Here is a 21985-nt window from a genome sequence, read left to right on the forward strand (position 1 = left end):
AAAACAGTTAAGAAAATAAAAAGATGAACTACAGACTGGGAGAAAAACATTTGGAAAGCATTTATTTGAGATAGAATTTATATCCATTAAGTACAGAGAACTGTCTAAACTCAGTAATAAAAACGACTCAATTTTTTAAGAGACAGAAAGATCTGTACAGGCACGTCATCCGTGAAGGTACATGGGTGACATAAGGAACTCATGCAAGGATGCTCAACACTAGTCAACAGGGAAATGGGAAGTAAAACCACGCGATATCACGATACACGTTTTAGAATGGGTATCGTACCAAGCATTAATCAGGATGTGGAGGGACTGGAACTCTCACGCATTGCTAGTGGGAATATAAAATCATATAACACTATGGAAAACAGTTTGCCAATCTCTTAAAAAGTTAAACATACGCCTACCATATGATCCAACTATTTCATTCCAAGGTTATTTTCCAACCATAAATGAAAACAAACATTCATACAAAGACTTGTATATGAATATTCGTAGCAGCTTTATTTCTAATAACCCAAAACTAAAACAAACAAAAAATCCGAATGTCCATCAACAGGTAAACAAACTATTGTACATGCATACAATGGAGGACCACTCAACAATAAAAACAAATGATGAATATATAAGCAACATAGATACATCTTAAAATAATTATGCTGAGTAAAATAAGCCAGGAAAAAGAGGACAGACTGTATGATTCCATTTATAGAACACTCTAGGAAAGATAAACTAATGCATAGTGACAAAGAGCAAACCAGTAGTTGCCTGGGGGTGGGGGCAGGGGAACAGCGCAGGGAAGGGCGGAAGAGAAAAGCTGAAAAAGGGAATAAAAAAACTTTCTGGGGTGACAGGTAAGTCATTATCCTGACTGGGGTGATAGTTTCATGAACACATACATATGGCAAAACTTACCAGTTTATAAACTTTAAATACAGGCAGATTTTGTTTGTCAATGGTTCCTCAATAAAGTTATTTTAAAAACTAACCAAGAAGAGAACACATATACGTGTGAAAAGTTAAAAGAAGAGAAAAATCTGTGGTATGTATCCTTAAGCTACGGGAGTTCAAGGTTTCTCAGGAGAGATGTTTAGAAATGGCTAAGTAGAAATGAAGGAGGAAGGAATTTACAAAGAGGAAGGAAGCCAGAACAAAAACTCATGAAGACAGACAGACACAGTAAGGCCTAAAAGTAAATTGCCTGCATGAAGTTTTTAATTGCATAACCATTTAAAAAAATTGCTGAGTGATAAATACACATGTTGTGTCCTCACAGGAAAAAAATGCAGCATCACGTTTAAGAGATGAAACATGGCAAAAGATCTGAACAGATAGATCTCTAAGAAAGATACACAAATGGTCAGTAAACACATGAAAAGATGTTCGACATCCTTAGTCATCAGGGAAGTGGAGATCAGAGCAATGAGATACCACTTCACACCCACCAATCAGAAAGTCAGGTAATGACAAGTTTCCGTGCGAAAGTGGTGAAAGCTTCATACACTGCTGATGGGAATGCAGAAGAGCGCAGCTGCTTTAGAAAACAGTCTGGAAGTCCTTCAAACAATGAAACATATTATCATCTGACTCAGCAATTCCCAAGATGAATGAAAGCATATGTCCACACAAAAACTAACACAAAACAGGATAATGGGGGAAACTGTATTTGGTAGGGATGTGGGGGTGGGTTTCAGGGAACTCTCTGTTCCTTGCCATCGATTCTTCTACAAACCTAAAAAGGAACTAAAATACTAGAACACAATATCATGGTACGTGGGAAGATGAAGGTTAAGACATCCTAAGATGTACATATATATATATTTTTAAGATTTTATTTATTTTTAGAGTGAAGGGAAGGGAGGAAGAAAAACATTGCTGTGTGAGAGAAACCTCAGCCAGGGACCGAACCGACAACTCAGGCTTGTGCCCTGAACAGAAATTGAACCAGCAACCTTTTCATCTGCAGAACAACATCCAACAAGCTGAGCCGTGTGGGTCAGGGCCTCAGGTCCTTATATTGTTTGGGAGAAAGCGACGTTGATATCTTTACACATTAAGTCAAATAATGTATGTGAACAATTTAACAGAAACCATTAAATAAAAAGATTAAGTGTAACGAATTTCCTATGAGGCAAATGTATTATTTTTAACCACGGTGGCTTACCTGAGACTCCAGAACCTCCAACTTCCGTTTCCTCGCATGGAGAGCTTTGCTCGGAAAGGCCCAATAGTAATTAGACGTTCCGATCCGCTCACAGTCCACCATACCATCATCCACTAGGCTTTGAAGAACTTCTTTCACTGACATGGCAGCTGAAAGAGACAATTTTTAAACATTTATTATAAATAAAATTAAAAGGCCAATAACAGGAAATACAACAGATATTATAGATCAAGAGTTAGTAAGTTCATCAAGTGCAACAGCATAAACCATAAAATATTTTTTAAAAGGAGTTAATAAATAAGAAGCTTTTAGAAATAGTAACAAAAAAGCCAAATTCTCCAATAGAAGAACAAAAGTATAGCAATGGGCACCTACAAATGTGCACGGTCGGTGAACAGGGAGAACGTTCAACCCCGTTAATAGTTAGAGAAATGTAAACCAGCAGTGAGATAGGATGTTTTGACTGCCAAATTAAAAACACTGAAAGTCACACTAAAGGACTCAGGGAAATGGGTGCTCTGAACACGGGTGGAAAACCCACGGCGGCACGGAGCTAAAGGTGTGGTTTTACGCATGCCTTTTATGTGGAAGTGCCACTTGTATACACTCAGCCAAAGAAAATAGTGATGGACACCCATAAGGGTTCTTGTCAAAGCACTGTTTTCAATAGCAAAAAGCTGAGACCAGTCCAATAACTGGACGTTTAAAAATATTTGATTGTGATGGGATACTATGCAATTATTAAGTTTATGCTACAAAATGTTTAATGGCATGCTATACATACATTCAAAATGTATTATGTAGAATGTGTTATATTAAAAAATAAAATTAAAAGACAGTATACACCAATGTGAAAGTGATTACCTTTGAATGACAGACTAAGAAGCAATTTTTATTTCCTTCTTTTTGCTTATTTTCTTATTTTTTCCAATAAACATGTATTGCTTTTTTTTTGCTAAGAAAACTAAAATAAAACTATTATGAAAAATTAAACAATAAATAAATAAACTGGATATTATGATTAGGGGTAAGTTTAAAAATCAAAAAAGTTTTTAAAAGTAGCACATTAAAATAAAAAGTCATATTTCACAAATGTTTGAAATTCATGAACAATTCTTACTTTCTACATGGCGGATTTAGAGCAGATCACCAAATATAATAAAATCTATTAGAAAATTAAAGATGTAATAAATAAATAAAATTGACACCAAATACGTAAAACATTTAACCTCATTGTAAAGAAGTACAAACTAAACTAAAATGTCAAAGAATTCTAAAGTGAAAACACAGTTCTGGAAAATGAATGTGAGTTTGATTTGGTATAGCCTTTCCTGACGTAATTTGAGAATACATATAAAAAGCCTAAGATTACACAAGTCTCTATTTTCTATTCTATTTCCTTCTGAAGTCATGAGACGTGGAAACAGTTTGAGGGGGAGAGGAAGGGATGAACAGGCAGGGCACGGAGGACTCTTCGGGCAGTGGGGACACTCTGTACAACACCATGTGAAGGCCTGTGTCGTCGTGTGTTTGTCCAAACCCACAGGATGTACACCACCGAGAGTGAACCCTAGTGTCACCTATGGACTTTCGGGGATTGTGCTGTGTCACTGCAGGTTCATAACTGTAACAAATGTACCACTGGTGCGTGAGGTTGATAATAGAAGCTACGCACGCTGGGGGCAGGAGATAGGAATTATAGGAGAAATCTCTGTACTTTCCTCCCAAATTTTCCGTGAACCTGAAACTGCTCTATAAAACTAGCCTTTTAGGAAAAAATTTATGCATAGCATGTTAATCACCCATTCCTTTCAGCAGCAAAGGTTTGGGAACCAGCCAGATGTCCAACAACAGGAAACGGGCTCGGCAAATCACGGCGCGGTGGGTGCTCACAGACTCAGACACGGGGAGATGCCGCTGTTGGGCGTCATTCTTCAAGGCAAGTGACACAGGTACGTGGGGATGATGAAAAGCCATGTGACAAAAATACATGAGCACAAAACCGTGTGTGCAGCAGAGTTCCATCTCGGTGAAATGGACAAACACACACACACAAAGACAAACAGACCCGAAGAATAAGACAGCAGACTACACCGGAGTGTTCACAGCGGTGGTCTCGGAATAGAAAGATTACGGACAAGTTTTATTTTCATTACATCCCTTATAATTTCTAAATCTGTTAAAATAAGCATGTAGTTTCTATAATCAGGAAAGTTTTTTTAAAAAAATGTATAATATGTACTGGGCTCAACAGTGACCCCTCAAAGGATAACCCCCAGAACCTGTGAATGTGACCTTGTTCGTTAAGGGCATCTGTACAGTTATGATTAAGGATCTCAAGGAGAAGTCATCCTGGATTTAGGATGGGCCCCAAATCCAATGACACGTGTCCTCCCGAGAGATGGAAGGGGAGAAGACAGAGGGGAGGGCCACGTGAAGACGGAGGCAGGGATTGGAACGACGTTTCTGTGCGCTGGGCACTGTAGACAGCACAGCAGACGGCACGGCAGACAGCACTGCAGGCGGCACTGCAGGCGGCACGGCAGACAGCCCTGCAGACAGCCCCGGGAGCAGGGACAGAACCATGGATCTGATTCTGCCTTGGAGCCTCCCAAAGGAGCCCGCCCGGTGGACTCCTGGATTTTTGACTTCTGGCCTCCAGAACTATGAGAAGGTAAATTTCGATTGTGTTAAGCTACCAAGTTTGTGATCATTTGCTGCCACAGAAAACTAATATGCCATGGAAAGACAAAAAGTCACATTTAACAAATATTAAAACATACGTGAACAGCTTTTACTTTTGAAGTACATTATACCCATAAACAGATAAATGTGGAATTTGTGCATGTACATATGTGCCTGTGTGTCCACAGGCATGCATGCATATTCCATTTTAATTTTCCTACAGCGGATACACCAAACACAGGAATCGTGGCTGTAGCCCAAGGACATCATGTAAGGGCTTTTACAAACATTCATCTCCAGAATTTATATTTCTGTAAAATGAAAGACCATAGCAGGAAAGACGGCCGATATTTCCCTTAATGTCCCCAAACGCCTTTGATACTTACTAATGCCTTTTTCTTTGGGAGCAATCTTCTCCATGTCTTTTAATTGGAATACATCTTTCTGTTTTTAAAAAAAATTCAGAGATGTAAAACATGCTTTTATACTATATATTTATCATAAGTATGTTCATAAAACATTGTATTAAAAAACTGTGCCTGGAAAGGAATAGTGCAACAGAATTAAGCATTTTGGAGCTAGAAGAAACCGCGAGTATCTTCAATAGGAGTTAAAATGGACAGGTTTTGTATAAATACACAATTCTTTTTTTTTAAATTTACGATCTTAACCATTTTTTAAGATTTTATTTATTTATTTTAGAAAGAGGGGAAGGGAAGGAGAAAGAGAGAGAGAGAAACATCAATGTGTGGTTGCCTCTCATGTGGCCCCTACTGGGGACCTGGCATGTGTCCTGACTGGGAACTGAACCAGTGACCCTTTGGTTCACAGCCCATGCTCAATCCACTGAGCTACACCAGCCAGGGCTAAAGAAATATATATATAGTTTTAAAGATTGTATTTATTTATTTTAGAGAGATGGGGAAGGGAGGGAGAAAGAGAGGGAGTGAAACATCAATGTATGGTTGCCTCTAGCACACCCCATACTGGGGATATGGCCTACAGCCTAGGCATGTGCCCTGACTGGGAATCAAACCGGTGATGCTTTGGTTCACAGGCCTGTGCTCAGTCCACTGAGCTATACCAGCCAGGGCTTGAACATACAATTCTTAAAGTCCCTGGAGAACACCTTCCATTGAAGTATAACAACTAGTTAAGATGAACTATTTGTTAACAAGAGATAATCCAGCTTCTCTGACATTGATTTTAAGTGCCAGAATGGGAATGAGAGGACACACTCACCAATACGTCTGATAAGGGGTTAATACCCAAAATTTATAAAGAACTTATAAAACTCAACACCAAAAACAACCCCAAAACAACAAACAATTCAATTGAAAAATAGGCAAAGGACCTGAACAGACGTTTCTCCAAAGAGGACACACAGATGGCTATTAAAAATACGAAAAGATGCTCAACATCATGCATGAATCACCAGAGAAATGCAAATTAAAACCACAATGAGATATCACCTCACAGTTGTCAGAATGGCTATCATCAATAAATCAACAAACAAGTGCTGGTGAGGATAAGGAGAAAGGGGAACCCTTTTGCACCATTGGTGGGAATGCAGACTGGTGCAAACACTGTGAAAAGCAGTATGGAGATAACTCAAAAAATTAAAAATGGATCTGCCTTTCAACCTAGTGATCTCACTTCTGGAAATACATCCAAAGAAATCCAAAACACTAATTTGAAAGAACATAGCACCCCTGTGTTCATTGTAGCATTATTTACAATCACCAAGAAATGGAAGCAGCCCAAGTGTCCATCAGTAGATGAGTGGAAAAAACAACTATGGGACATTTACACGATGGAATTCTACTGGGCCGTAAAAAAGGAAATTTTACCCTTTGCGACAGTATGGATAGACCCGGTGAACATTATGCTAAGTGAAATAAGTCAGTCAGAGAAAGACAAATACCATATCACTTCATTTATAAATGGAGTCTAAGAACAAACTGAACTAACATGCAAAACAGAGACAGACTCATAGATGGAGTGCAGGCTGACAGCTATGGGGTGGGGGATGTGGGTGGAGGGATCAAGCGAAAAGGAATAAGGGCTCATGGACATGGACAACAGTGTGGCGACTGCTGGGAGAGGAGAGGGGTTTAAGGGGTAATGGAAAAAATGCAATAAAAATAAGGGGAGGGGGATCAAGGGGGAAAAAAGGGGAGGGTCATCAAGGAGCATGTATAAATGGCACATGGACAAAGCCAAAGGGGGGTAGGATCGAGGGTGGGAGGTGGGGGTGGGGAGTGTGGTGGGGGGAAAATGGAGACAACTGTACTTGAACAACAATAAAAAAAGAAAAAAGAAAACGACAATAAATAAATAAGTAAAAATAATCTTAAAACCCATTTCTGGGCCATATCCTTGAAAATACGATCCTTTATTAGAGGATGGCTAAAACTGATCTCAAATTTGAGATAAGACAACAATGTCCCTAAGTTAGAGGTGTTCATGGAAAATAAGGAAGAAAAAATGCTGTGATTTCAAAGCCATAAAGTTTTCTGTGTAGTAATGTATACACCTATCACGTGTATTTGTAAGTACATGATTCTCTGTTCTAGCCCCAGCAAAAACCTGAACACTGAGGATTGTAAACATGAAGTTGAACCACAACCCAAAGCAGGTAACAGAGTTTTGCATAAACTAAAAAAAAACACTAACAGTACTTGCTTACCATACAGTATACATTACATATTCAGCAGTTCTAACTGAAAGCACAAGAGGCAACTGTCAAGACTTGTTTACAGTGAGTTTCATGGTAGAGCTACACTTAAACAACAGGAAAATCAGATAACTCACGGCTGCCCATCAATCATTCATCTACACGGGTCGCATGTCCACCAAAGCAAAAACTATGGGAATCCACACGTGCAGGGTGTTAACCTTATGATTACACCTTTCTTTTTGTAATAAGCTTTGGTTGAAGTGGTGAAAAAGATTCGGATAAACAAAGTGAAATATTTAAGACAGAAATATTCAGTAATTAGAAGAGAATTATTGTGATTATTGTTATGAAAATCTGGGATCTATTCCTTCCAAAATAAACTTGAACGGGCAACTTCAATAGGATGAAAATTAGACTTCACAAAAATTTAAAACTTCTGTTCATCTGAGGTACTATTTAGAAACTGAAAAGAAAAATACCGATGAGAAGACAGTATTCACTAAAGCCTGTATACATTCCACACACCTCCCCAAGACAGACTGATGGATGGATAAAGGAGTGGACAGGTGAACATATATGTGATGAAGCAAGTAGAGTACAATGTTAATGGTAGAATTTAGGTGTGGAACACACAAGTATCACTATAAAATTCTTTCACCTTTCATAATAAAATGGTAGAAAAAGTAACATCATCTCACTAAACTTAAGATTTAGTAAATTAAGGAAAATACTAAGTCGTTGGTCTTAGGATGTGAAACCAATTTTTGCACACTGGGAATAAACTGTTTAAAAATAACACATTAGGGTCTCAGAGAACATGCAATGAATTACCGGATTTAGGCCTCCAACACATTAAAAAATCAATGAATCAAACCTATTTGCAAACACTGTAGATTTCCTGGAAACAGGTCACGTCCTCCTGGAGACATCTGCCTACATGTGGGCATCAAGGAAGAGCCCCTGATGTGGCGGCTGCCCCAGTGTGGTTGCTGTGTTCGTAAATGAGCTTGCAAAGAACTAGCCGCAGAACTAAAATGTGATCGTTTAAATGGACACAGAAAATGGACAAGTATATATTATTTCTCCCCAGCATTAAAGGAACATAATAAAGGAGAGATGAACACAATGGTTCTAGCCCTTACCAAAAAAACAAACAAAAAAAAAACCCCCAAAAATGTGTAAGATATCACTAGATAACTTTTCATTAAGTTCTTATGACCTAGGCATTGCAATGTTTTACACATTATCTCATCTAATTCTTGTAACAACACTGTGAGCTGGGTACCATTATTGTCATCCTCCTTAATAGATGAGGAAACTGATACTTAGGTCAAATTGCTTTCTTAAGATCACAAAGCTATTAGGTGAAACAGACTTCAGGTACAAGTTCTTTATCATTGAGTTATACTGCTCCCACGTTCTTCTTAAATGTGACAGTCAAAGAATTCTTTCTCTAGTACATTCGCAACTTCAAATATATATGTGTGTATATATATATACACACATACCATATGAATGAACATATATAGGAATATAAGAACTGAAACCAATCAATCCACCAATTAATACAATTACAGTCATGTACTGCATGATGGCACTTCGGTCAATGTCCCATAAGATTATAATGGAGTTGAACAATTTCTATCGCCCAGTGACGTTCAGCTGCCGTCCCAGTAGTGCCAGCACTACTCACAGGCTGCGGAAAGGCCAGGGTAACACCCACTGTGCTGCCAGCTGTATGTAAGTAGAGCACATACAATTCTGTCCAGTAATATAATCCTTGATGATGATAGTAAGGACTGTTACTGGTTTATGTGTTTACTATACTGAACGTTCTACCATTATTTTAGAGTGTACTCTTTCTGTTCATAAAAAAAAAAACTTTGCTGTAAAACAGTATGCTATGCTATGCTATGCTATGCTGGCAGCAGCCTCATATATCTCGTGTTTACTGTGCCTGTTGCATCATTTTCTCTTGTGCTTGATTCCATCACGTTCTTTCCTACAGCAGCGAGCTGCAGGGGCTTGTAGCCTAGGAGCGATGGGCTGCACCATGTAGCCTAGGCGTGTAGTGGGCTCTACTGCCTAAGTTTCTGTAACAACAACATCACCCAACAAAGCACTTCCTGGAATGGAGCCCATCGTTAAGCTGTGCATGACTGTAATTAAGAGTAGAATTGAAGAACATTGCAATTACAAATAGCCAATTTTGATATTTGAGAAAATTCTAACAATATCAGAAAGGACAAAATAATTTCCTCACCATTCTCCCCAACTTGCCACTGCCTGGTAGGAATTAAATCTACTTTTCTTGCTCTGAGACCATAAGGAAAATATTTCAACTCAGCAGAACAAATAATTATAATCCTCATGTATAAACTTCATCAATCTATCTTCCTAATCATATCCTCATTAATATGATAGTCTGTTTTGAACTGCCAATGATTTTTAGTCAGTCATCGTATGTGAGATCAGTAAGATCACACCTAGAGGGCAAATAGTTTAAAAGGAAAAGGTTGCCCTGGCTGGTGTGGCTCAGTAGATTGAGGATGGGCCTGCACACCAAAAGGTCGCCAGTTCGATTCCCAGTCAGGGCACACGCCTGGGTTACAGACCAGGTTCCAGGTGAGGGTGTGCAAGAGGCAACTGATGGATATATCTCCCACACATGCTGTTTCTCTCCCTCTCCTTCTCCCTCCCTTCTCTTCTCTCCAAAGGTAAATAAAATCTTTATTAAAAAAGAAAAGATGAATCCAGAATATTTCACTTGTTTTACTGAGAATCAGCATTATGACAATGAAAATGCCAAGGATGAGCACTACTTACTAATTTCATATTCTATTCTATAGAATTTCATTCTATTTTGCCATTTCCCCCATCTTGTTCACATTAATATACAATGAAAATAGCCAGTAGGTTGGGGCCAGACCAGACTTTGAAGGTCCAGTCAGGTAGTGAGCTAAGTCCCAAGTGCATGTTCTTCATAGGTCAAAGGCATGGACTTTATCCTGGAAGCTAAGAAAAGCCCCTGTATAGCAGCCTGGTACAGAAAACAGGCTTCAGAGCCAAGTGGCTGAATTTGGATCCTGGCTCTGCCACTTAGGAGAGGAAACTTCAAAACATTTCCTGTTTCTGGCAGACACAAATAAGCAGAAAAATTAAGGAGGCCTATGTACCATCACATATGTGTTACACCATAGACTGCTTTATAAATGCAAAGAGGCAGTGTTCAGCCCTGCCTTTCAAGTCAGATGACGCCCCCTGGGTTTAAATCCTCGTACTATCATCTCTTCTATTTCTTGAGATCCAGGGCTAGTGTTTTAAGCTGTATCTCAATGTCCAGATCTGTAGAATGAGAATGATAACAACAGTACTGTTCCCATAGAGTTAAAAAGGATGCAATCAGATAAACCACACCAAGTGACTACGTCAAGTGGCTTAGGAGACACTCGGTGGAGGTGCGCTATTCTCATTATCTGCAGGCAGAAAGAGGACGCAATCCAATGTGCCTCAGAGAGTTCTGGGTGTGCCGTGCAGGGGCGTTGGGGTAGGAGACGCCCTGGGAACGCTGGGGCAAGGTCCTCTCGTGCCTCACAGCTCATAAGTGCCACAAATGTTTGCAGAATTTTATTCATTCTTCACGAAATTGGTGAGTATCAGTGAATAAAAAAGGTACGGTTAACACTGGATGACATAAGTGTAAGGAAAAATTATGCAAAATACTAAACATCTTAGGGAAAACGACTTACCGTCTCAAAAAAAATCTCCATCATGCGGGCTCTCTTCTCCTCCGCGCTCAGTCCTTTCTTCTTTGACTAAAGCACAAAAACAAAAACCAAACTGTATTTTTAAACACTGCAGTTTAAAAGGACTTGGTCCAAAATATCAGAAATTTTATGAATGAGCTTGTCTGACACCAACAGGTTTGACAACACTCAGGGCCAGGCCTATGGACTGATTCTGACTATTTTACTTACTGCACCGAGCTGTGGGAGGTGCAGCCAGCACAATAAAAACTGACTGAGACAGAGAGCCTGGCATTTTGTAGAAATTCATTATTTATCAAGTGACCCAATGACAAATCACTGTGTTTACCTTCAAAAGACTTACAATGTCTCAAAGAAGACAAACAGGTATAACTACATACAACTGATGAACAGACGTGTAACACACACAGACTGTCTCACAGAACAGAAGGAACTACTCCTCGGAGTGGCTGGAGTGAGCTGATTGCACCTGAGGAGGGAGGAGAGTTCGCTAGGACAGCCGGGCACGAGAAGGATTTTGGGGAGGTGAGAAATGGTGAGAAAGGCATCCTGGGCAGATCACTGACCACGCGCAGGCACAATGTTAAGGCACAGAATGCTCCAGAAAGACCGTGGATGACTTCTGTATGGCACAGGAAGAAGAGGGAGTGGCAGGTGAGGTGAGAAAGGTGGTCTGTGGTCAGATGCTGGACGGCTGACTGTCCAGCCGAAGAGAGTGGACTCTATTCTAGGCAATGAAGAGCTACCACGCACTTTCTAAAGCAGAGTGACCGTGTTAGAACTGCAGTTTAGGAAGACAGTCGTCTGGCATTGCCGAGGGTGGGCTGGAGAAAGGAAAACCTACCCAAGTAGGCAATGGAGCCTCCTTCAGGTTACTATTATTCTTCGAGCCAACTTGAAGTAAGATACTATGTAACTAAAATGTATGTTAATAAACTTTACTATATATTGTACATGCAGTCCAAAATAAAAAGGGCAGAAGAAAAGCCAGATCTCCTCAGTGCAGAGACTCACAGAAAACAACAGGAGAGAATAATCATCTCTAGCACTCTAACAGAGGACTCTGCACTAACGTTTAAGATCTGCATTTTTCTCAGAAATCGCACATAAAAAATTTGAAAACGCTTTATACCACTTAAAAAGCAGACATAAATAAAACAATAATGAAAGACTGACCCTCTCCAACCAAAACCTCCACCAGAACACGAGAGCCCATGACACAGGGAGAGAGGGGTTTGGGATCGCCGTTCTGAACCTATACCCGAGGATGAGTCTTTCTTCCGCTTGCAGAGCCTAGAAACCCGCGAGCTCACCTTCACAGCAACGAAATTATCCCGTGCTCCTTGATGAGTCGTGCGGGTGAAAGAAGTAGCCTTCAAGTTTATGTTTCCCCCCCTTTTCTCTGTCTACTCTCCACACTGCAGCCCCCCAGGGCTCTTCAGAGCTGCCCTCTCCTCCTCACACCTTCCCTTTGATGTCACCGGCCTTTATGGTTTTCACTAACACACGGAGTCCTGAAATCTTTCCAGAAGAGTCCCTGAGTGTGCTCCTGAGCTTTGATCTCCTGTACCTACCTGCCTGCTGGCCACACTTCAAACTCAGCAGGCCTACACTGAACTCCTCCCCTCCCCTGTCTATGCCCCAGACCTGCTGTCCTAGATCCCGAGTTCAGTTAGACACCACCATGGTACCCCAGCCAGAGCAGGGGCCCAGCAGTCATCCCAGGTTGCTTCGTCACACTGCCTGCTCTGCTCCCACCACCTCTACCTCAACTCAGGCCTTCGGTATCTGCCTCCTGCGACGTACCTGCAGGGCCCCAGCACACTTCATCTCAACCTCCCAGTCCGCGTTCTGCACTGTCAAAAGCCTTCCATCGAAAGCTCCCCACCACCGGAAGCACCCAGTACCCCAGGAGTGACCTACAAAGGCTCTGTATCGCCTGGCCCCGATCCACTCTCACAGGTGCCCCTCCCCACCTCAACTTCTACCATGGAAACATGGAGAGCTAAGCAATTTGAGCTGTAATACAAAAACTACTTGCAGTTCTCCACTCGTAGAATGCTCTTTTCCATTTCTGTGCCTTTCAAAGTGCTGTTCTACCTAAACACTTTCTCTTCTTACCTATTCCAAACTCCGAAAAGTCTCCCGAGGCTGCCTTCAGGCGTCCTCTAAGAGAACCTCCCGAGCTCCCCGGCTGGGCCGAGTGCCCCGCTGTGTCCCGAGGAGACACTTTCATCCAGTCACTCACTACAGTTAAAAAGATGTGTTTGCTTGTCTCTCTCAGCAGAATGAGAATCTTCAGCACACGAACTGCCTTTGCCTGCTCAGAGTTCGGTGCCAGGTGAGACAGAGCCGACAAACAGGCCAAGCCTTAGTATCAGGACCATGTAAAACCCTAACCCTAAAAGTTGAGGCTGTTAGTCCCCAAACCCCACAACACCCACTGCACTCCCATAAATATGGTACAGGGTGAAATAATAAGAAGAGATTCTGCGATAACCATTTATTGCCTGGCTTAGAGAGGTGAAGCAGAAAAATCGTAGGTAGACCTGTGCCCTAAATGCAGGGTAGAGAGCTAGAGTCCAATACGGCTTTATCAGCTGTGTCAGAGGCCTTCCACAGTCCTCTGCAGTACCTGAATAAACCAAGCACAAAATGCACGCTCAGTGTGAAGGCTCCCCCAGGTCATCCCGCTAGTCCACGGGGTCTCAAGCTGCCGTTAGAATCATGTCAGGGGCTTTTTTAAAAAACACTGATGCCCAGGCACATCCCATAAGAACGGCATCAGAATCTCTGAGAAGGGGCCTCAGCCTGGGCATGCTAATTTACAGAATCTTTTCCAGGTGCTTTAATTGTGCCCTAGGATTGAGAACACTGCTTTTCCCACCCCAGAGTCTAGAGGCCATAGTGGGCGCACTCGCAGAGCAGTGAGCATCCCTTCAGGTTTTTAGTCTGTGGCTGTATCAGCGAAAAACAGATTCAAAGCTTTAGGAAAGGCTCCTAATCCTAATGTTTTAGCATTATAAACGGTTCCTTGGAGAGACCTACTAGCCCCACAAAAATCTACCACCCAGGGGCAGGCAATGAGAGAAATCTAGCGTGCTGGGGACAGTTTTAGGAACGCTCTTAACACCCAGCTCACAGCCATGAAAGTTCCTCAAGGACTGTGGATGAGCTGTATCATCCAAATACATTGCTTTCAGGTTCATTTATTCATCCGCCTCTTTTATGACTACAAGCACTCTTTACTATTAACCACAGTAGCAGAGTATCGTGGCTGGAGTTAAAATAACTAATGTGAAAGGATTCCATATTAATCCGTATTTGGAAATTTCTCTTAAAAAAAGAGCTCATTTAATACTTAAGATTAGAGAAAATCTCCTGATAGTGTAAGTTAGAGATGATGCTCTCAAACCACTAAGTAATGGGACTCAAAACTTGACTTGAGGACAACAAAGGAACTTTCTCCAATGAGGAGTTACAGAATCCCTAAAGTCAGCCCTGTCGATCAATTACAATAAAATTTTGCAAAATTAAAAGTAGCTGATATCCACAGCCCTCAAAAGTGGCAGACTACATGGTATTTCTCCACTTCCAAAACTACGCCTGGACTTATAATAACTGTTTTCTCTGCAAGCCCAACCAAATCAAAACAGCTATTAATTCACAACCAGGAAAGAGAACAAAAAGTTATCTTTGATCAGCAAAACATTGAACTTGTTTCTTAATCATTAATAAAAATAGGAAGTATGTAGCTTACAAAAAGTTTTCTAATTTGTTTCATATTTCTCCATTATCAGAGGTAAGAATCTGAATAGTTAACAGCATGTGAAACCGTTACACATTAGAAGGTGGTCTATGAGTAGAGAGAGATTAGATACAAGGACAAGGTTAATGCATTTGCACTGCACAGTTATCAGTAGTCAGTTCCATTGGGCCAGGAACTCTGTCAGAGAAATACGGTATCACAGAGCACTGGTAACAGATTTAAGGGTGGTCCTGTTTGGCTTCTTACATAATTTCACGCCCAGGTGGCTGGGATGGTAGTTTAACCACAAAGAAGCCGTTATCAGTTCTAATTACATCTGGACAAGTATCTTCAAATAAACATCGTACAACCTACATCCACGTCTACCATCAATCAGCTCGGTAAAATAACGGCTACTGAACTAAATTAAGATATTAAAGTCTTGATCCATTTAATTAGATGTTGATTCTCTGCCAACAGAAGCAGAAAAAACAGCATGAAACTCTGAAGGTTATGAAAACGATTTGATGACTACAAAGACATTAACTTCAGAGACGATTTGGAACCTTACCAGCACTTAATCCATCACGGCGCGCAAGGACAAACTAACTGCGGCGCTGCTCTAATCAAACGACCAACTCCCTACAGACCTGCAGCCCGGGGCAGGATTTCACAGAAATCCTCTAACTGGCATAAAATGAAGATTCACTGGGGTACTTTTGAAACCGAGCCATTCAGAGACGTGCTCTACACGCTGCGGTGCACACAGCCACTCGATTGTCAAAAACCGAGAAAGCTATTTGGGGCACGTGGCCTCCCGCCCCGTCTCCCTGACACTTTTCTTTCTTAGTTCTTCATAAGGGGCTACGTTTTCTTGGAGGCCGAAACCGGGGAGCAGGGGCCCATGTTCGGAAGGGACTCGTTGTCTTTCGGACAGATCGCAGAGTTTGGGAGACACTCAGGCCACGCCCGCAAACCGCTACGCGTGTTTAAACGAACTCGCAGGGAGAGAGCCGCCGGGGCAGAAGGGCGGGCGTGCCGGCGGCTCCCAGTCCGGCCCAGGGGCGCGCTGGGGGCGCGCGCGTCTCAGCGTAGACTTTCGGCTCCGGCCGCACGGCGGAGGCTGGCTGGCTGGCACGCGCTCGGGGCCGCCCCGTCGCGCCCGGAAGGTGCGGGGTGGCCGCGGCGCCTTCTCAGCGGCCCCTCCGGGTGAGGCCCAGGGACCGAGCACCAGGCCCCGAAGCCCGCCAGGACCCGGATCCCCGCAGCCCGGAGACTGGGGAGGAGGGGGACCCGAGAGCGTGACTTCAGCCCTTACCATGGCGTAGGCGGCGCGTTTCTCCGTGGCCAGGCCTGAGCTGGGGACGAGGGGCGGGGCTCGCCCACGATTTAATTTTGGCGCCAACCCCGCCCAGGGGCGGGGCAATGGAAGGGAGGGTGTGGGAAAGAGACCGACCCTCTCCCCGAAGGCGCGCAGCGACCCCTGGTGGCCCCGCAGAGAGGCCACCAGGGGTGTGGTGGGATCTCCGTGTCAAGTTTCGTTGAGGTATTGCTAGCTTCCACAAATTCTAGAATATTCATTTCCTTCCACTAGAAAACAGAGTATATTAAATAAACATTCACCCTGGAAACGGAGAAAACAAGCTTTATTAAAATGATTTGAGATTTTTTGTGCATGGTAAAGATAATACACATGAATCTTGTTTCTCCTATGTTTCAAGACAGAATTAAAGTTTTATTGTAGACTAAAGCATCCAAAATACTGTGGTACGTATGTAGCTATGAACATACAAACACTTCGATGCACAGCGTTTATTCTTTTCTTTAAATAGGCAGTCAGCATTTTGATTCATAAAAGAACAAATGAGCATATATCAATCAGTATCGATGAGTGCAAGGCGTAGTGTTCTATACACAAAACGTATGAAACAGACCTATAAAGATGGAATGTACAAAATTTAAAAAGAAAATAAAGGAAGCAAAACATCTTTATGCTCATACATAGGATTGAAAGGCTGTAGAACTGAGAATGATGTAAAGAATCCTATTACAAAAACACACTCTCGATGACAGAACATTCCATGTCATAAAGCAAAAGCGAGTTTAAGGCTGCGCTGCTTTCAAAGGTCCATGAAAGTGCTGTACATTCATTGGAACAACAGAGCCAATTAATTCATCGGCTTTAGAATATTAGTAGCTTTCATACGTTCTCCACAAACAAACCTCACAATCACTGCCACACAATTCATCTTCAGAAAGTTTATTAACACCATGATTTGTAGCTTACTGTCATTTAAAACAAACAAAAAATTATTTATTTATACCAAGCAAATCTTTAATGGGCACTTAGATCCTTTATGGCAATACTAGATTCCTAGTTATCAAAAATATTAAAATAATTGTAAAATTTAAAACCCTGCAATGTTTACAGAATGCAACAGTATTACAACTTTCGGGTCTAAGCAAAATTAGATAATGTTTGCAGCAAATAGCTTTAATTTTGTCCTACCTGGAAACGTCTTTTTAAAAGTTATGAAACTAAAAATACTCCTCCCTTTCCAGAAGCTGGTGAATAGAGAGGATACTATAGAGTCCAAACGTACAAAGGTTTTTCCCATTTGAAGCAATCTGCAGAGGACCTGATGTTTACTTGGCATTCCTTCCAATGAACTCAGGAGGCATTGCCAAAGCATTTACGTGAACCCTTTAATGCGGAGGGTCCATTGTCACTTGCTAGCGTACCACTGTTCCAGTTCACTCCATGTTAGGACATACCCTGTATATTTAGTAGCAGGAGCAAGTGTGTTCTAGTTGTATGGACCTGTAGTATTTATTTGCCTCAAATCTAGTCAAAGAATAAATAAAAATAAGGAACTAGGGGGCTTGTTTAGTTATTGGAGACAAAACTTTGATCAAGATACTAAGTACCATTAAAAAATGGTGAACAGTCATAAAGGCTTTGTATTCGTGTGTTTCTGAATGGTCAAGTGACTCTCTACCACCCCATGTCCAGCAGGGGAGGTCCGTATCAGGAGAGAATGCAGTGCCATTGACCTTTACATTCTAACTGGCAATATTTTACCCTAGTGCCCAGGGGAAATTTGAATGGGTAACTTTTCAGTGCTACTTATCATGAGTGTATGACAGGTTCTGTACACTTGACAAAGAGAAATCAAGCAATAATGGGAGCCCAGAAACAAAGTCACTTACTTTAATATCCTTCTCAGTTTACCAGAAACCATTTTCCATAGAATGTGACGAAATTTCACTTAAATCTTGCCTATTTGTATCTCAGCAGCACTTTCCCCCTAAAATATGCTTACCAGGAAATACAGTAAATGCACATATGTATCCAAATATGAAATGTTACGTATATTTTAACATATATGATTATATATGGGGGGGGGAATATAGTGTTTCCTGGAGTGCCCTTAGCATGTGTTTTAGGAACAGATAAACAGGTCTGAATCAAAGTATCTATTCTTTCATTCCAGTTTGCGCCAATATTGACATGTAAAAAAAATTAGCTTTGTCTTCAATCTACTAGTTGAGATACTCAGCATGATCCGGTATGATGGCTGGTTAATTTATAAATTCACACATGTAATTTAAATGTGCAAAAAAAAAACCCTTTAAGTAAACTAGTCTTAGGTTCAATAGTTTGTGACAAATCTAAATAGGAAGCCATTTTTACTTGTGAAAATAAGCTAAAATTAATTTAACCAATTTAAAAAGTTTTCTTTTAAATAGTCTAGGAGCTATCAAAAGCCTAGCTTATCGAAATATGCAGAAGAGTAATAAAGGGCAAGATGCAGAATATCAATAAAGGGCAGAATATTACTAGAGGGCAAGATGAAATTCCCTCCCTAGAGGGTAAGCTCCAAGAGGGCAGGGCGTTGTCTGTTTCCTCCGTCTCTATGTCCCCAGGGCCCGGGAGAGCTCCCGGCGCCTGGCAGGCACTTGTTACATATGAGCATCTATCGTCAAAGACTTATTTCACTAATGCTAGGAAACAGGATCTTAACGCTCTAAAAATGTTATTGAATTTTACAACTTTATCACAATCTTAAATATTTTGAAGACTCTACCTAACTAAAAAAGTACTAAATCTAAATGTAAATCTTTCTGAAAATTTTTTTCAGAGGTTGATTTGGGCATAAATTTGATAGACAATGGGAAGTAACTAGATTTCCTTTTTAAATTTAAAAATTCCTACAGAAGAGAATCACTGAATTATAAATTAATGAGCGATAAACATCACATTCATATAATTATACATATGGGCCATGTTTTCTTACAGTACAGTTCTAAGGTGCTTTCAGTGAAAAAGATCCCAAAGTCATTACTGAAAATGCCAAACATGACATCCTATTTGGTAGGACTGAGTAGAAAATTAAGCAGTGAAAATAAATCACATCTTATTTTACAGTCTCAATGGCAGATTAATTATTGACTAAATTATTCTGAACATTTTGCAAAATGCATTTATATGTCCTTTCAAAGTAACTCAAGTTCAACTGTTCTCTTTTGACCTGTTTTTGGTTTTTGTGTTTATTTTTGAAAGACCAGAAGGTCATTTTCTGATGCGAAGTCAGCTGATACCATCATGCCTAGAAAACGGCAAAAATTCGATCTGCTTTAGGGCTTGTTCTGCGAGGACGGCCGCAAGCTGCTCTGCAAAGGAATGTGCTGAAGAAAGGCTGCGTGATGCTCCTGTCTTTCCGAGTGCTGCCTATGTCAATACACCGAAGATTCAGCTATATATATATAGATATATATGATACATTCTACCTTACCCTAATCATGTATACATAGTCCTTTAATGCCTCTACTATTCATTAGACAACGATAAATAACCATAACATGCCCTTACCTGTAATGCTTTCACAACTTTGGTAACACTTGCTTTCTAAGGGGAAACCGTTACTCAACCACATGCCTTTGGTTGACACCATCCGTCCTCCAAAGGGCTACTTATGGCTCTCTGTCCTAGGATACTGGTGTCCTATTACATGTGCTGACATTTTGCAGGAGGTAATCCTTTCGCTTTCATGAAGTGGAAGAGGAGAGACACATGTGAGAACATGGCACGTAAAACATGACTAACTTTCTCTTTATTACATTCCAGTGCATGGACCTGGAGTTGGGCTGTTTACCAGCAGGTACCATTACTATTATAATATGCTTTTCAAAGCATTAGGAATTTCAGGTTTCCCTGAAAATGTACTTTGTTTTTGATACAAGGTGAGCAGAAAAGAGAAGGTGAAAAGAACACACACACATACAAATCTTTGATCTAACCTGGGAAGGATGGAGAATCTGCATTTATTTTTAAGTGCTAAACTCAGAGGCCTGCTAATCACAGGTGAGAGGATTTTGTAAGACAGTCTTATTTGTTTTCCTACAGTGATTTATATGTAGTTGTTGATAACCAAAAAAATGTCACAAGAGTCATACCTAGTGTAAAAGTGAGGTTCGAAGGTCCCCAGGTCTTGTGACTGAGGTTAAAGTATATAACTACAATAGATTTTGTTTTCGTTTTGTTTTTGGAAGCTCTGTGCAAAGGCTACCATTCACTGGACTAACAGATACCTTTAAATCTTCTAGGTTTTCTTTTAACGCTTGTTTGATTTGCAAAATTAGTTTAACTACATAAATCCCTGTCCTATAAGCCATAGATCACAGGTGTGAAACTTTGCAGTTTTTATAGATTCAGTAGACGAGATCTCTCTTTTTTTTTAACCCTAAAGGTCAATTACAGAAATCAGATATGCAGTTTTTAAGGAAATTATTACATTCAGAAATAACCTTGGAAAGTTCACCAATGATTCCTTCTAGCATGAAAAGTCTAGTGTAATCTGGTCCCGCGCTGAGAAATCCATTCCAGTTTATAGTGCAAGACCTTTGGAAGGGGCGGTCCAGCTGCCCACCGTCACTGTAAGTACCGATAGACCTTGAAACAGTGGTTCCCAGAGTCTGCGACCACAACGTGGCCGTCTGAAGTCAGGGCCAGGCCTTGGGGGCCATAGAGGGGGTCAGCGGATGTGTTGATGTAGGACAAGAATGACCCACTTCCATCAAAAACCTGTCAAAAATATAGAGTCAGAGTGTTATAGGAAAAGCTGAAGGAATATTAGGACATAGGAGCTAGAAAACTCTTGATGCCAATGTGGTTAATAAAATAGAAGCCTGTGCATAATCCCCTAGGTATAGCCAGGGCAAGACTGTACTACATTTTGACTAGAGTAGTATGTGTGCTTTTGGAACCAACACATTAAACAACAAGAAACAGCGATGGGTCTAATAAGAACTTTTTGTTGTGAAGTAGTGAGCATAAATGATAACTTGAGATGTTTGCAACTATATGATTTCTCTGGATGACAAACATAAATATTACAGAAAGTACTGTGATTATTGCCTATATTCATAAATAAAGCAAATGACAACTTTTAATCAGAAGTTAGTAAAAAAATCATATAATATTTCTGTTCAATGGACCTCATGAATTCTATCCACAGACCCCTTTGGGGGTCTGTGGGATCCATGTTCAAAATGCCTGGTTTGGAGGGTTTACTCTGGTAATATATTACCTTTCAAAAAATTATTAAATGTATTGGGGTGACACTGGTTAATAGGACCATATAGGTTTCAAGTGTACATTTCTATGATACATGATGTGTGTATGACATGTGTGCCCACCGCCCACAGTCGAATCATCTCCTGTCGCTGTGTGGCAGGCCCCTCTCCGCCCCCCACGCCCCAACCCCCCACACTCTTCCTACTCCTCCTTCCTTAGTTGGGCACTTCTTATGAGATTATCTATGGTCTTGTGACCCGGCCAAATGAAGAACAAAAAACGTTGAGATTTGGGGACCACTAATTCTCCACTTTTGACAAGCACCAATCCTGCCACACGAATAGGTGAGCCCTTGAACCTG

The 21985-nt window shown here is 41.0% G+C and overlaps 2 protein-coding genes across 9 annotated transcripts in view; both read right to left on the reverse strand.

The window, feature by feature from the left end:
• The window catches only part of MND1 (meiotic nuclear divisions 1), a 50252-nt gene extending 33827 nt beyond the window's left edge, over positions 1 to 16425 (reverse strand). Inside the window, exons 1-4 of the mRNA XM_045831600.1 lie at positions 16366 to 16425; positions 11282 to 11347; positions 5239 to 5296; positions 2168 to 2316 (exon numbers count right to left, since the gene is read on the reverse strand). Of these exons, the coding sequence (XP_045687556.1) occupies positions 2168 to 2316; positions 5239 to 5296; positions 11282 to 11347; positions 16366 to 16368 (276 nt within the window). The 5' untranslated portion in view covers positions 16369 to 16425. The remainder of the gene's footprint in view (positions 1 to 2167; positions 2317 to 5238; positions 5297 to 11281; positions 11348 to 16365) is intronic.
• A 251-nt stretch (positions 16426 to 16676) lies between these two features.
• TRIM2 (tripartite motif containing 2) overlaps positions 16677 to 21985 on the reverse strand; it is a 119823-nt gene continuing 114514 nt past the window's right edge. For all 8 annotated transcript variants that reach the window (XM_045830899.1, XM_045830896.1, XM_045830894.1 and 5 more), the window contains one exon: positions 16677 to 21132. In XM_045830899.1, coding sequence (XP_045686855.1) covers positions 20980 to 21132 — 153 coding nt within the window. In that variant the 3' untranslated portion in view covers positions 16677 to 20979. The remainder of the gene's footprint in view (positions 21133 to 21985) is intronic.

This window comes from Phyllostomus hastatus, unplaced genomic scaffold, assembly GCF_019186645.2.
Source record: "Phyllostomus hastatus isolate PE091 unplaced genomic scaffold, TTU_PhHast_1.1 phas_contig_159, whole genome shotgun sequence".
Taxonomy (NCBI): Eukaryota; Metazoa; Chordata; class Mammalia; order Chiroptera; family Phyllostomidae; genus Phyllostomus; species Phyllostomus hastatus.